This window comes from Branchiostoma lanceolatum, chromosome 6 (genome assembly GCF_035083965.1).
Source record: "Branchiostoma lanceolatum isolate klBraLanc5 chromosome 6, klBraLanc5.hap2, whole genome shotgun sequence".
NCBI lineage: Eukaryota > Metazoa > Chordata > Leptocardii > Amphioxiformes > Branchiostomatidae > Branchiostoma > Branchiostoma lanceolatum.
Window position 1 is genome coordinate 4,946,155 of NC_089727.1, and position 14,909 is coordinate 4,961,063.

The 14,909-nt window shown below is 44.2% G+C and overlaps 2 protein-coding genes and 1 non-coding gene across 3 annotated transcripts; 2 read left to right on the forward strand and 1 right to left on the reverse strand.

Annotated features, from left to right (window-relative positions):
- The first annotated feature begins 1,408 nt into the window (after positions 1-1,408).
- On the forward strand, positions 1,409-10,895 carry LOC136437288 (poly [ADP-ribose] polymerase tankyrase-2-like). Its single transcript, XM_066431807.1, has 6 exons — positions 1,409-1,570; positions 1,791-1,811; positions 7,884-8,078; positions 9,311-9,491; positions 9,677-9,793; positions 10,049-10,895. The coding sequence occupies exons 1-6, from the start codon at positions 1,432-1,434 to the stop codon at positions 10,239-10,241; spliced, it is 846 nt and encodes a 281-aa protein (XP_066287904.1). The 5' UTR covers positions 1,409-1,431; the 3' UTR covers positions 10,242-10,895.
- On the reverse strand, positions 2,411-2,482 carry Trnae-cuc (transfer RNA glutamic acid (anticodon CUC)). The gene has a single exon. It is a non-coding gene; the product is annotated as a tRNA-Glu (tRNA).
- A 566-nt stretch (positions 10,896-11,461) lies between the features above and the next one.
- LOC136437299 (GA-binding protein subunit beta-1-like) lies at positions 11,462-14,553 on the forward strand. Its single transcript, XM_066431825.1, has 5 exons — positions 11,462-11,645; positions 12,373-12,573; positions 12,854-13,031; positions 13,450-13,557; positions 13,774-14,553. The coding sequence occupies exons 1-5, from the start codon at positions 11,555-11,557 to the stop codon at positions 13,952-13,954; spliced, it is 759 nt and encodes a 252-aa protein (XP_066287922.1). The 5' UTR covers positions 11,462-11,554; the 3' UTR covers positions 13,955-14,553.
- Positions 14,554-14,909: the final 356 nt, after the last annotated feature.

The window sequence follows — 14,909 nt, forward strand, 5'->3', positions numbered from 1 at the left end:
CTCCGAGAGCCAGGAGCGTGATTTAGACCTGATACACACGCACACAAATTTCTGGCCGTATGACAATCTTCTTTTTTCCTGGGTGTGAACCGGCCCCGCGGGACGTACGTCAGGCATTTTTATGGCCAGTGCGACGTCCTGGTACGTTCACCCTGGATGTAACGTACGTCGTATAAGCCATAAAAATGCATGTCATACGTCGCGTGGGGCCGGTTCACACCCAGTTCATACCGTCATTGTTGTACGTCCAGAAAATTTTCCAGGTGTGTATCAGATCATAGTCAAACTAGTGTTTAGTTTACATACAAGTACAGTACAAGTATCAGGAACCGAGTAGGACCTTTATGTTTGACCAATGTTTGTGCGATTTTCAACAGATAAGTTGTAGAGAAAAGGTTGTACTACTACACTACTACAGTATATACAAACATACAGTATACTACATGCAGTAGATGTTGTTATGAATTGAAGGATACTGAATATGATGAAAAAAGAACCACTTGATATTACCATTGCACAGCCAAGTGTTCAACATCATTATTCTATGGCAGTGCTCTCCTTATCTAATCTCAGATATGTTTCAATGCCTATCCTATGTGGCAAACATGTAATGATGCACTGTACAGTTACTTATTAAGTCCAAGGCGGTTAAAAAGCTGAGTCCTTCCATGGTATCATCGCTAATTTTACACAGCCATATGGCCATGCCTATAGATAAATCATCACCTTTGTGCCAAGGATATCACAAGCAGTTTTACAAGCAGCCAAATAAAGTCATCATGCAATGTTCGGAAATCGTGCATTGATCAGTAGTGTCATAACACTGTATTGATCAGTAGCGTCATAACAGCCAGAACAGGGAATCCTGACCTCTAATCTCCAAGCAGATCCAACGGTTGTAATAAATGTTTCTTCTGCCAGTTGGATACTGTTGGATCTGCTTGGAGATTAGGAATCCTCCCCATCCTACTCATGGGAATCCTATTGGACAGGAACCCAATAACAGGTTAGAGTTAGCAAGGAGGGCTCTGATTGAAACCCCATTGAATCGATCAATTTTTTACAGTTAGACAAAGAAAATATATAGCCCTCTCAACATTAAATGTACATGGCCTTCTCCCTGCCAAACCTCTGCTTGGAGAGTGATAAAACGGTCCAGCAAAAGATCGCAACCGAGCGCAAGAGGTACGCACCCCCATGGCCATAGAAATGTCTTCGCATATTTGTACATTGATCGCTAAAGGCAAGACTTATGTAAGAAAATTCTTCTGAGTCCATGTAGAAAACGGCTTGTCACCTATATTTAACCTCCTTGGTTCTTCCAAGGCTTTTTTCTCACCCACACATGTGATGAAGGTCACGTGCCAAAACAATGGCTCACGTGACTTGACAAGTTTTTTCCCCATGCTTCTTCATTCCGCTCAGACTCAGATGGCACGCGCGCAAGGTGGCGACAACAGTGATCGTAACGAAATGGAATCTGTGTTTGTAGCTGAGGGACACAATGGGATAGCTTACAATGCGAATGAATATCTGTTGTATGCTGCTGACCATGGGTTACTCCAAGGCGTTGAAGGAGGGCCTGCATGGGGGGTCCCGACAACGTTCTACGCTAAATTCGGAGGGCCGGCTACGTAATACGCTAAATTCAGAAAGCCTCCCTACGCTCTACGCTAAATTCACTGAAAGCCCCCCTACGCTCTACGCTAAATTATGGAGTGGTCGGCAACGCTCTACGTAAAATCAAAATGGCCGATTACGCTCTACGTAAAAGGGGCATGCTGGCCCTCTTGAAGCGGCATTGAAAGCTGGTAAGCACAGATTTAAATTCCTGCCTGGCCGATGAATTCTACTCAACCCTAAAACTAAGGAAAATCGACATAGACTCGCTTATTGTGCAACAGGCGTCATATTAGCGTAGGACGGCCCGAGGTCACGGGTTGGGGAGCACGTGACACGGGCGTGTCCTGACGTCGGCCTGACCACGCCCCGCCGCGCTCGCGAAGCCCCGCCTCCCGAAAATGTGATAAAAGTAGCTGAACACCACCTTGAAAGGAGCAATCATGTAGTCAGACTTAGAGTAAGGACCGGAGAGAACATCAGTGTCCCGTCTTAACACCGGCTTAGGTTAGTATCACCACGATCAACTCCACTTCTGTACAGGTATCCGTATCTTATGTTATTACGTTCATATTACATTGTATTCCTTGTATGTTATCGACAGCAGTACCTTGAATAAAGTATCACATCAAACTGTAAACTGAACCCGAGTCTTGGCAATATTTGGTGAGAGCTTCGTGTGGTGAGAGCACATAGTATAGTTATATACACGTCTTAGTGTGGTGAGAGCACATCGTAACGTAAGAGTAATAGACCAGATCCTACCCGAAAAGACCATCTTGTTACATGGTTCCCACACCGGGAATCGAACCCGGGCCTTGGCGGTGAGAGCGCCAAATCCTAACCACTAGACCATATGGGAACCATGTAACAAGATGGTCTTTTCGGGTAGGATCTGTGCGGCGAAATTTAAATGTTGCCGATACCTCCGGGGAGGTAATTGTCACATTTAAATTTCGCCGCACTGTGTTCGAGCCGACTTTTGCTGTGTTCTATTTCGCCGCATACCCTTTGATGGTTCCGCATTGTCACGCACATGTTCGTTCTTGGTACTTTTGTTTGCATTTGTTTGACCTGTCTGGATGATTGTGTTGATGGCTAAATCAAAACGTTCTTGCTGTGTTATTGATTGCTCTGTGGGTTATTTGATTTGTGGCAGAATTGTCTCATGTCTCAATAGGTTGAGTTGTTTTGAGATTTCTTTCTTTTCTGGTCTTATTGGATGAAATGCGGTTTTAAACATTCTTGACAAGGTTACGTCTAGAAAATTATGTTTGTTTTTCTGTTTGTTTCTGACGCAGCGTCCTGCTCACTCAAACCTGGATGTTGTTGTTAAATTCAGAGGTTTCCGTAATGTCTAGCGTATAATTTCCCCGGTTATAAATTGTTATGTAACTGTCGTGTTGAACTGTGATTCTCCTGTTAGGAGGTGCGAAATCGATCCTGAGTAGCTATTATATATGTTTCCTGATTGTTTCTTCGTGACCAGTCATTGTTGTTATTGCCAGTTAATGTTGTATCTTGTGGTTTTGGTGGACGAAAAAGTTTTCCGCGAGCCCGCATGCGCAGTTCTGTGGTGTTGGGGTAACTCGTTGACTCCTGCGGTCCTGGTTCTTTCATATTTGGTTGTATATGCAGTTTAGAATTAATTGTGGCAATTATCTCGGTCAGCCTTTGCCCAGTGTATGCATAATCATAATCTCCTCACGTGTTCTTGTTTTTGTTGTTGTTTTGTGTGCGTGTGGCCATTTTCTCCGGTGCGAGTTGTGTTTCTTGCCTGTTCTATGCTTAGTGATGGTAACAGTCGCAAAGTTGTAACTTGCTCATGTGAATCTGTTCTAGGGTTTGTGTGGCGCCTGAAAGTGTAACTGCTGTCAAACGATCCACCCACGTCTTCTCCTCTGGTATAAGTAAAGCTCCGCGGCATGGGACATTTTGGTTTCGGTTCGGAACAATTTGGTTTAGGTTTGGGGTGCCAGGCCTACGGGGATCAGGGCATGACAAGAAATGCACCTGTGGCCGGGGCACCCACTTGGTTTGTCCCAAATTGCCGCTTTCCAGGAGCAGAGGAGAGACTATATAGTGATTGGGTGGAAGCGTTTTGTCGAGTAGCGAAAGCCTTGCAGCGCACACTCCTAGAGCGATTTGTACTATTGTGCCAACGTTTTGTCCACAGCAAGAAACCCTCTACTCGGAGAAGGCCGACACCGAGAACAAGTCCGTGTTTTGTATGTCACCGACTAGGCCATTGGAAGTCACAGTGTCCTCTTAGAAATAGTCAAGGTAACAATAGAAATTCCCTCCCCAGGCAGAAGAGCCACGCCCAGTTGGCTGCCAATGATGATGATGACGCGGACTCCAGACCCGTAACCCCCCAAGGAAGCAATTCCGCGGGGCCCCCTTCCTCTTTTGTTCCAGACCAACCCCCGACCCAGACCCTGCCCGAGCAGCACCGGGTATCTGTGGGGCGGCGGCGTCATCCACACTCACCGCCGTCTGCTCCTGGCCACGACCTGCCACCTATCTCGGCGCAGACGGAAACCATCCAGCCGCCTGATCCCCACCCGACGTCAGCGGCACCACCTGACCCGACACCTGGTCCTGTACCTGATCCGGCTCCTGTTCCAGATCCGACACCTGTTCCAGACTCGAAACCTGTTCCTGACCCGATACTTGCTCCACCGTCTTCTTGCACACCTGCGCCGACGACGTCAACCGTCCCGAAGTCACCGTTGCCTCAGCGACCCAGCCGACGTTGTCGACCACCACAACATATGAACAATTACATCTCTTTTATTGACAATGATTCTAGTAGTGACAGTGATACAGACCATGTCCACCCCAATGTATGCCGTGTCACAAATAACCTGGGTGTGGGGTTGACTAGTCAGTGCCATCCCTCGGATAGGTCGTGTCCCGGGGGGGAACCGTGCAAACTAGGTCCGCCTGCCCCTCCCTTGCAACCCTTAACTGACGACTCCCCGCCAAACAGTTGGAGTCCTATAACCCACCTTATGACAACCTTAGTTCGGGCCTTTGCTGGCCTAAAGAAACCTACCAAGATTGCAAAAGTCTAAAGGAGAGGAAACGTTTTTCGTCCGTTCTTGAGGTCCTTCGCACACGTGGTAGGTCGGTTAGGGCGCCCCCGCCTCTAGTGTACTACGTCAAATTTAATGGAAACGGGAAGTGCTTTGCCGGTGAGTTCCTCGCGGATGAGTTGCGGGAGACCAGCACTCTCTCCGTCAGGGCCACTAATGTTGCGTTAGTAAGCCCCACAGCAAGGTGTTATCGCTCCACAAGCACGGTTGAATTTCCCTACCTTGGCGTGTACCGCAGCTCCGCTGCCAGTCTCTACTCTGGGGTGCCCTTCCTCCTATCACATTCGTACGATAGGATTTCCGTACCTTTGTACCCACGGTTTGGTTAACATCCTCTTCTTCGACTTGGTTATACTTATAGTTAATGTTCTTCGATTTTGTCATTGTTTAGCATGTCTTCGGTTTGATTATTGTTTAGTAAGTTCTGGCAGTTTCCGCCTTCCAGTTGTCATTCGGTGGTCTCCTGAAAAGTGATTCCACGAAGGCCGGACTCGTAGTTTTATTAGGGTCAAATAACAAGGAGTTTAAGGTAGTGGGACCGCCTCGTTCTCTTCTCCGTTGGGGCCCGTTTTCCCTTCTGAACGTGTTGGCACTTTCTAGTCCCCTCCTCGTCCTGCAGCAATCTAGGACCCGCTACAAAACACAGCGGACTCCCGAGCAAAAACGCTCTATACCGGTTCGACCGGGTTTGACATGGTTTGTTCAGTTCTTGGTATCTTTGAAAATGTTATGCTTGGAACATGCAGTGTTCACTTGGAATTATGTAATGTTATACTTGGAACCTGCAGTGTTCACTTGAAATTATGTAATGTTATGCTTGGAACCTGCAGTGTTCACTTGAAATTTGGTCGACTTTGATTGTGCTGTGTTTTGATTGATGATTATTATGAACTTGATTGTGCTGTGTTTTGATTGATGATTATTATGAACTTGATTATGCTGTGTTTTGATTGATTGTTATTATGAAATTGTTTATGCTGTGTATTGTTTGTTGATTATTGTGGTCAATCATGTGTATCAGTGATTTGGGTCTTTATCTCGCTTATGCCATGTTGTATGCAAGTTAGTTAATGATGTATGCCATGGTCAGGATATTTTGTTTTATGATATGCTGTGTTTTGTTATGCTGTTATTTGATGCCGATGTTACCCGACTTCTTGTAGGATGTATCATCCAGTCGCCATCGTTCTGTAGTTAAGTTCGCTAGTTAAGTTTTTAATATCTTTTATTAGATAGTGAGTTAGTTAGCTTAGTTTTCTAAGGTAGGTTAAGTTAAATGATGCGGGAGCATCATTAAGCGTACCGGGGGGATGGTGCAATAGGCGTCATATTAGCGTAGGACGGCCCGAGGTCACGGGTTGGGGAGCACGTGACACGGGCGCGTCCTGACGTCGGCCTGACCACGCCCCGCCGCGCTCGCGAAGCCCCGCCTCCCGAAAATGTGATAAAAGTAGCTGAACACCACCTTGAAAGGAGCAATCATGTAGTCAGACTTAGAGTAAGGACCGGAGAGAACATCAGTGTCCCGTCTTAACACCGGCTTAGGTTAGTATCACCACGATCAACTCCACTTCTGTACAGGTATCCGTATCTTATGTTATTACGTTCATATTACATTGTATTCCTTGTATGTTATCGACAGCAGTACCTTGAATAAAGTATCACATCAAACTGTAAACTGAACCCGAGTCTTGGCAATATTTGGTGAGAGCTTCGTGTGGTGAGAGCACATAGTATAGTTATATACACGTCTTAGTGTGGTGAGAGCACATCGTAACGTAAGAGTAATAGACCAGATCCTACCCGAAAAGACCATCTTGTTACAATTGCAGGAATTTTGGTTCCAAAAAGCTGGAGTCATGTGTTTACGTTTCCGTAAAAAGAATTATTCCGACTTTTGTTTTGTTCCTAAAGGTATGATATTATCTAGTCCCCACCATGCTAACTACGCTTGTTTGGGAAGAACCGATGGAGGCTAGATAGCCGCTGGTCAGTTAGCCTGGATGCCAGACCCCCAATCTGCCCCTACACGATAGATATTTTAGAGATTGGGGGTCTGGCATCCAGGCTACCGGTGACTCAGTGGTCCATGTCTCACTAACACATATTTTCTGTATAGACCTGGACTGATATTGTTTTGTTATTTCTTGCCTTAGATCTCCCACTGAGTACTTTAGTACCTTACCACGCCACCCACCGGCAGTGTTTTTGATTACAAGCATCTGTGCACACTTGTGTAATCAAGGAGGTCAAATGACCCTTTAATGTATAGTTTTCTCCTGGTGTTTGCTGTTACGCCATATTCTCCTTTGTTTTTACCAAAACCTCCTTGGTTTTTCAAGTGTTGTTTACATTTTCAATTTACATCAGAAATGCAGTAAATGTTTTTTTATCAGTCAGAATTCAACTTGAAAAGAAGGCCTTTGGGCGATTAGATGATTATTCAAATGCAAATTAACAGATAAGGACTTGCACACCATTGCGAAATACAGTGTGCCACTCTAGTGACATCTTCTCTTCTGATCTTTTCCGCGCTATGCAGACAATTTACATACGAGCTTGGGCTGAAAAGGAAAGTCTAGTCTGTGGGCCACTTATCTTAGCCTCTACCAGGCTCCGCGGGATGGCTGGAAAAATAGTAGAAATTGGCCGTAATAGAGTGAATAGTGTGCCAAGGGAGTTAGCTACGGAGAGAGGACAGGCAGACTGTCCTCTCTCCGTAGCTAACTCCCTTGGCACACTATTCACTCTATTACGGCCAATTTCTACTATTTTTCCAGCCATCCCGCGGAGCCTGGTAGAGGCTACACTTATCTTTTGTTCTAGTTATAAATCGTGTATCAACGGTAGTGACAACTGTCCCCTTGAGTCTCATTCATAAATTACCCGCTAGGTCAGTGTCATGTCTTGTTGTAATGCGTGTCTCTTCACTATTCTCCAAGCAGAGGTTTCGGTCCAGTAGGGTAGGACTAGGAGTGTCCGGGTGTCTTCAGAGAGAGAGACGTTAAAAAGCCCGGACACTCCTACCCCACTCGACGGAAACCTCTGTTTTACGTGATTGTCACCTTTCAACTATCTGTTTTACTTCCAATTCCATGCAACATCATGTGAGATTAATCTCGCTTGTGTAATTCATTTGATTATATCAATTGTCGCAAAATGCAGGTGCCGACATTGACTTCGATACACGGGACTACGAAATCTCAGCAGTCAGCACGTCCTTACCGCCATCTACAGCATTGTTCGTTGCTTGTGTCAATGGGCATGTTGACGTAGTGAGACTGCTGCTCCGCAAGGGGGCGTCTATGGTGAAAAGAGCGATTAATGGACTTGCTCCCCTTCATATAGCAGCGACCGAAGGTAGGTCAATTTAAAACAAAGACTTGTTCGTGAGGAAAAATGCAAATAGCAGCTATAAACTAGAAATACATATGGATTTCGATTGCGAAATTTTCATGGTGATATAATTCACACGTCTTGGATCACGGCCATCAAATAACGATAGTCCAGGCAAAGAAAGTGTAGGTACAGAATAGGTATATGTATTACATGTCGTATGAAATATAGGTGTACATCGTCAAATACGACGTGAAAAATATCTTGTTTATAACCTATAGCATGAGTTTACAATTACATTGCATATTACGCCGTGGAATGTTCTAAGATTTTTATCTCCATGAAAAATGGAGACATACTTTTGGGTGTGTAACTCTTGATGGATTACGATGATATTTGGTATGTTGGCGGGTGTTGTCAAGCCAAACCTTTACCTTTACCTTTACCTAGTCCCATCCTCATGCCTGAGGGTCGGGGACCATGGTAGCCTCCAGTATCAGCCTCCTCCACTTTCTCCTGTCTCTGGCTCTGTGGGTGCACTCCGCTAGTGAGAGTCCAGTCCATTCACGGATGTCGTCCCCCCACCTCCTTCTTGGTCTCCCACGGCTCCTCCTACCGTTGATCGTTCCTTGCAGTATGTGGGTGGTGATGTTGCCCGCTCTTGTGACATGCCCAAAGTATTGAAGTTTCCGCCTTTTTATGATGTTAAGCAGTGTTCTTCCCACTCCCAGCTCTTCTAACACAGAGTCGTTTGTGCGGTGTTCAGTCCAGCTGATACGCAGTATCTTCCTGTAGCATTTCATCTCCAGGGCTTGTATCTTGCGGATGTCTCTGGCATGTAACGTCAAGCCAAACATCAAGGTTGATTTGCTTGGTATGTGACCTTGGTACTACAGCAGAACTTCCGTTTTTTTGGTATCTTTTGGCCTGGACGTTCTATGGTCTTGATTTTTTGGTGGCAGATAGCTTGTAATGTAATAAAGAAGTGGTGTAGGTTTGGGCCCCATAGCAGCTTGCTCTGGAACTGCAGGCACGTTAATGTGAAAATCTTTTAAGGAGAATAACTGAACAAAGGAACGACTGTTTTACATGATATTTAGTATGCAGGTAGTTTAGACTGAGATGTACATAATGAAGTGCAAATTATGCTAATTAGGAATCAATTTGAATAACTAATGAGGAAAATCTATATTTGCAGTGTTTTCCGTAATACATGCATTTTTATATGGGTTTCTTGCATCGGCCATTCAACTTAGGGTGGACAGAAGTGGTGGAGGTGCTGGCTTACCATGGTGCAACAGTAGACATCCGCGACATCTCCCAGCACACGCCACTCATTCATGCCTGTGGCTACAACCATGTAGACACAGTCCGGCGACTGATTGAGCTTGGAGCAAGACCTGATTTGGCAGACGGTTACATAGACCCGAGCCCAAGGCAAGTGATACATACTTTCACCAGAATGAACAACTGTTTCGTATGTATATGCAAATATTCAAATAAAGCTGGACTTAATCATATGGATCAGCACACAAAGACACACACACACACGCACACTCACTCACTCACTCACTCACTCACTCATACAAGGTCATATAAGTAATATATACATCTTCCCGTAGGTTGGGGACAGTAGTGGGAAACATTCGAAGTCAGGAGTGTATGAAGCTGATACAGGAGGCGATAAAGACCAAGCTGTTGAGATGCTGCAACCCAAAGTGTGGCAAACCAGGCAACAGGTATGTTTTCTCGGCTGATTTCAGTTCATTTACATCTTATTTATTTTCACTTTGTTTTAGAAGACAATCATACTGTATAATCCGTTCATGTAGACATGTAATTGATGCAAATATCATTGTCTGCGATTTCCAAAGAAATTGTGTTTCCATCTAGATTTCTTCAAGTCTTTGCAGAAGGGAAAATTGAAAAACATTTCTGAATGCTATGCAGCCCCTGAATAGCTTATACATGTATACCTGTTACATCTTCTACAGGAAAACCCTGAAGCTGTGTGGACGCTGCAAGCTGACCCGCTACTGTAGCCGGGACTGTCAGGCACAACACTGGATGGTCGGACACAAGAAGTGCTGTGGGCGTGACGCGTACTCTCGCGTTGAACCAGACCCATTCAGAAATAAGCATTCGATGATGATGAATCTACTCATGGCACATCTAAACCAAGCGTAACTATGCACGTCTTTCACAACTGTGTACATCTTTACTGCGAGATGAAGTGGCTTATGATTCCACGTAAAGCATTATTGAGCACACAAAGTTTCCACATTCATTCCAAATATAGTAAAGACATAAGCGGCATGTTGCCATTTAGACACTTTTATGTGTTTCTCACCATCTATTTTATACCGGTACCCCTTTTATGTAGAAAATAATGTGTCAAGTTCGTTTTTTTTTCTCACACGTAGTCTCTCTTAAAGGTTCCACATTACTATTTTATACTATCTTGTTTGATTTATCCTGTAAAAGAAGTAAACAAGTTATAAAGTGCCAACATAGTTAGGATTGTTTTGTTTGTCTACCCTGCACAACAAACATGGAATGATATTTCCATAACTAGTGTCACTTCTGTGGTACCATTGCTTATTAGACCTCGGCCAAGTGGCCATACCGTAATATCAATACATTATCGCATTTGTGCCAAGGAGATCACTTATACCTATTCAGTACTTTACCATAGCTTAACGTACTAAACTACATTTTTAGGGTTGATAAATGTTATGATTTTTGCCTCTCTCAACACTGTAGGCATTGTAGTCTTTCCCGTGAAACTGTATGTCGTTCTTAGTCTTACAAACAGTGAAATAAAGTCATTTCATGCACTTACACATTGTGCAGAGATCTTGTATCGGTCAGTAGAAGACTGATTAACTATTGGCGAAGAACCCTGGGTGTTAAAATGTTTTCAGAGTAATGTTATAAAGCTTTTTGCTGGGGAGTGATGACAACAACAAAAGCCAAATGGGTTAAAAAAAATATATGGGCACCCTAATGGTCGGTCCCATATTCCAAACTCTGAGAGTCTCCACGCTGTTGGATGGGGAGATCGTCACCTTCCTCTGACTAGCCCCGCTTCCTGACATCTATGACATCCGGAGCAAGTCAGAACAAGGTAATGATCTCCCACCAAACCTCTGCTTGAAGACTTAACGGCCCAGCAAAAGATAGCAACTAAACGCAAGAACCCCTCCCCCCGCCTACATGAATAGTATATAGCAATACCTTTGCATATTTGCGCAGAATCACTGAAGACAAGACTTGTAAGGGAAGATATAATTATTCTGAAAAAGCCGTACAATCACAAAATGCCTTCTCAACATTCCCTCTATGAATACTACATCTTCACGTTCTCATTCTACGCTCACGAGCGCTCACGTGTCAAAACGATGGATCACGTGACAAGACAACTTCTTCCCATGCTTCATCAGTTCTGACTCAGACAGCGCGGGTGGAAGATCACGATATTAAACGGCGGTCCTCACGAAATGGCGAAATACTACTACAGTGCGAATCATATTCTGTTGTATGCTGCCGAGAATGGCTCGCTTGGAGGCGTTAAAGCGGCTTTGAAAGCTGGTAAGTCGAATGAAATCATTTTCGTTCAAATATTACTGGAGTCGTTTTTGTAAAAAAATCCTACACATCCTACACGCTCTCCAGGAACGGCATCAGTTTATTTATATTATCACCCCGCCGAAAAAAGAATGATTAGCCAGTAGAGTCAGTCCACGGCGAAGATCGCATCTCGGGGGCGTGGATTGACTCTACTGCCCGGCTAATTATTCCTTCCAATGGAATCCTGGCAAATATTCTCCCTATAGCCGGCGTGGATAGGCAGTTACGCACAATCGTGTAGTGTTTTATTTTACAAGAACATTTACTGTTTACTTAATTTAGTTCGCTGCAGAAATGGTTTGCAATTATGTTTTCACCCAGGGTAGGATTTGAAAAGATGGCCACGAGCAGTAGATTATCATTCAAATGACGTCACGTGTACAGTGCCCTAGCGACACCCTCTGACCTCTTCCGTGTTATGCAGACGATTTAGATTTAAAAGCTGAAGGCGCCTGTCTTGTAAACAGTTCTCGTCTCGACATCGTCTAGATTTGTATAACAACGGCCAGACAGGTTTTGTTTTCGTCTCGGGGGCCGCACTTGCGTAGTTGGAACCGCGAATGGGCTTATAAGTTATTACTAGTACATATGTATTTGCAATGACTTCCTTGCAAAGCATATCAACGCACTGAAACCACAATTGTGCATGCAGTGAATTTTTGATTAACGCATGGATCACCAAACACAGGTGCAGACATTGACTACGACCGGCCGGGTAGCACCGATATGTTAGACACGTCGGGCACAGACGACTCAACATTCACCCCGTTGATCATTGCTTGCATCAAAGGGCATGTAGACGTAGTGAGGCTGCTGCTCCGCAAGGGGGCGTCCTTGGTGAAGAGAACCGTAGGTGCAACAACTGCCCTTCATGCAGCAGCGAGGGAAGGTAGGCCAATTCAAAACAAATGCTTTTCTGTAAGCTTAAGGCCATGTTGATTTTGATTATACCAAGGAGGTTAAGAAATTTATATTTAACCTCCTTGATTATACGGAAGACATCCGCGCGCGCATCAATTTTCGGCCATTTCCATACTGTAAATCGTGGAATGTAGTTCCGCTGCAGTACTACAGACAGACACTAGGAGGCATAATCAAAATACTAGACCTTCGTTTTCCCGACTGCTATCCACATACAATGTATTTCTTGTGTCGCCCATCCCACGTAGGGAGGACAGAAGTGGTGGAAGTGCTGGTGCAACATGGCGCTACATTAGACGTTCTGGACGGCTACCAGCTCACGCCACTCATGACTGCGTGTTGCCACGAACGTGTCGAGACAGTTCGGCGACTGCTTGAGCTCGGAGCAAGACCTGATTTGGCCGCCAAAGGTGTTATAGCCCAGAGGTAAGTTTCTCACATTTCCATCAGAATACAGAATGAACGTTTGTTTCTCATGGAGACAAACTGGACTGGCGTCGGTCTGTGTTTCTTTTTCAATCTTTCAGTATGTATCTGAGTTTGTGTGTGTAAGTGTATGTGTGTGTGTGTTTGTGTTAGTGTGTGAGTGTGTTTATATATGTGCCTAATGTCACATAACCATGTAAAGGGTGAAACTTTCTATACCGTACATCTTATAGAAAACGCATACGATGACAACGACCTTTACTTCTTACTCGTACAGTATCTAACTATCCATGCCCAACGTCGGACAAATCATAAATACATTAAGTAACTAAAACTGTTGAGAGGTCATGCTATATTTCATCTATATCTGCACACATTTCGAGGCCTCTTTCTCTAAATGAGTCCTATCTTCCGCTAGAGTGATCGACGACCGTGGCAGTGAAGAGAGTATAAAGCTGCTACTTGAGGCGAGGAAGTCCAAGCTGTTGAGATGCTGTAACCCTACGTGTGGCAAACCAGGCTATAGGTAGGCTTTGCTGATATTTCTTCTGATGTTCTGTTTTCACTTTGTCTACCGAGACTACCACACACCGTCATACGTGCGATGTGCAAGTGTTGTCATTGACCCAGAGAGATTATGTTGCCATCTAAAATTCCAGTGAAGTCTTCGTATCTTACAAATGGAAATTAAGAATTCTTCACAGTCCCATAATAGCTTCTGTATCTATTTCATCTTCTCCAGGAAAACCCTAAAGCTGTGTGGTGGATGCAAGTTGACCCGCTACTGCAGTCGGGACTGTCAGAAACAACACTGGTCTGTCGGACACAAGAAGTGCTGTGGACATGACGCGGACACTGGCGAGCCGGATCTAGGTCTCTTCCTTGAAAAGTTGGTCTTCATGATGGCAAACCACGCCCATTGATGCCAAACGTGACTCTGGATATTTTACTTTTTTCTCTCCAGTTTTTGCATTAATGTTTTACACCGGGATGAAACGGTCTGTCATTCCGTTGAGCGCAAACTGCCGCTACAACCAGATCAAATGAAGTAAAAATAAGTGACATGCTGCCAAACCTTTAGCTTTTTTTAGCCTTTCATGTGCATTTCAAGTTCGTGCCTTTATGTGTAGAAAATAATGTGCATTTTTTTTCTTTTCTCAACGTATTCTGTGTAAAATGTCCCAGTACAGTTTTATATGACCTTGTTTGATTTTATCTTGTAAAAGAAAGTAAACGAGTTTCAAGTCGGATTGTTTGTCTACCCTATGTGGCCAACATGTGATGATGTTTCCATAACTACACGTAGTACTTTCACTTCTGTGGTGCCATTGCTTATAAGAGCCATGTGGCCGTACCTATAATAACAATAAATCACCTTCGTTCCAAGGATATCACTTATGTACGTAGTCAGTACTTTTACCATAGCCTATTGTACTAAATTATATTTTTGGCTCATAAATGTAATGATTTTGCCTCCCTCAGAATCTCCTTGTGAAATAAAGTAATTTCATGTAGTTTGTTACACATTGTTCGTATATCTTGTGTTGATCAGTAGCGTCATAACAGCCTGCCTGAGAACTATTGATGAATAGAAGAATGCTGTTCAACAAAGAGGTTGAGATAAGCCATGATATAACCACCTTGGTTAGAATTGTACTGAAAATGCCCTAACGAAATATCGTACTACCTTGAAACTAAGAATCGAATCTTAGATTACTGTAACACGTCAAACAGCTATTCGACGGGGAGATCGTCACCTATTAGTCTTACATCACATCCGGGGCAAGTCAGAAGAAGGCGATCTCCCCACCAAACCTCTGCTTGAAGACTAACATAACGGCCCCAGCAAAAGATAGCAACCAAACGTACACCCCCATG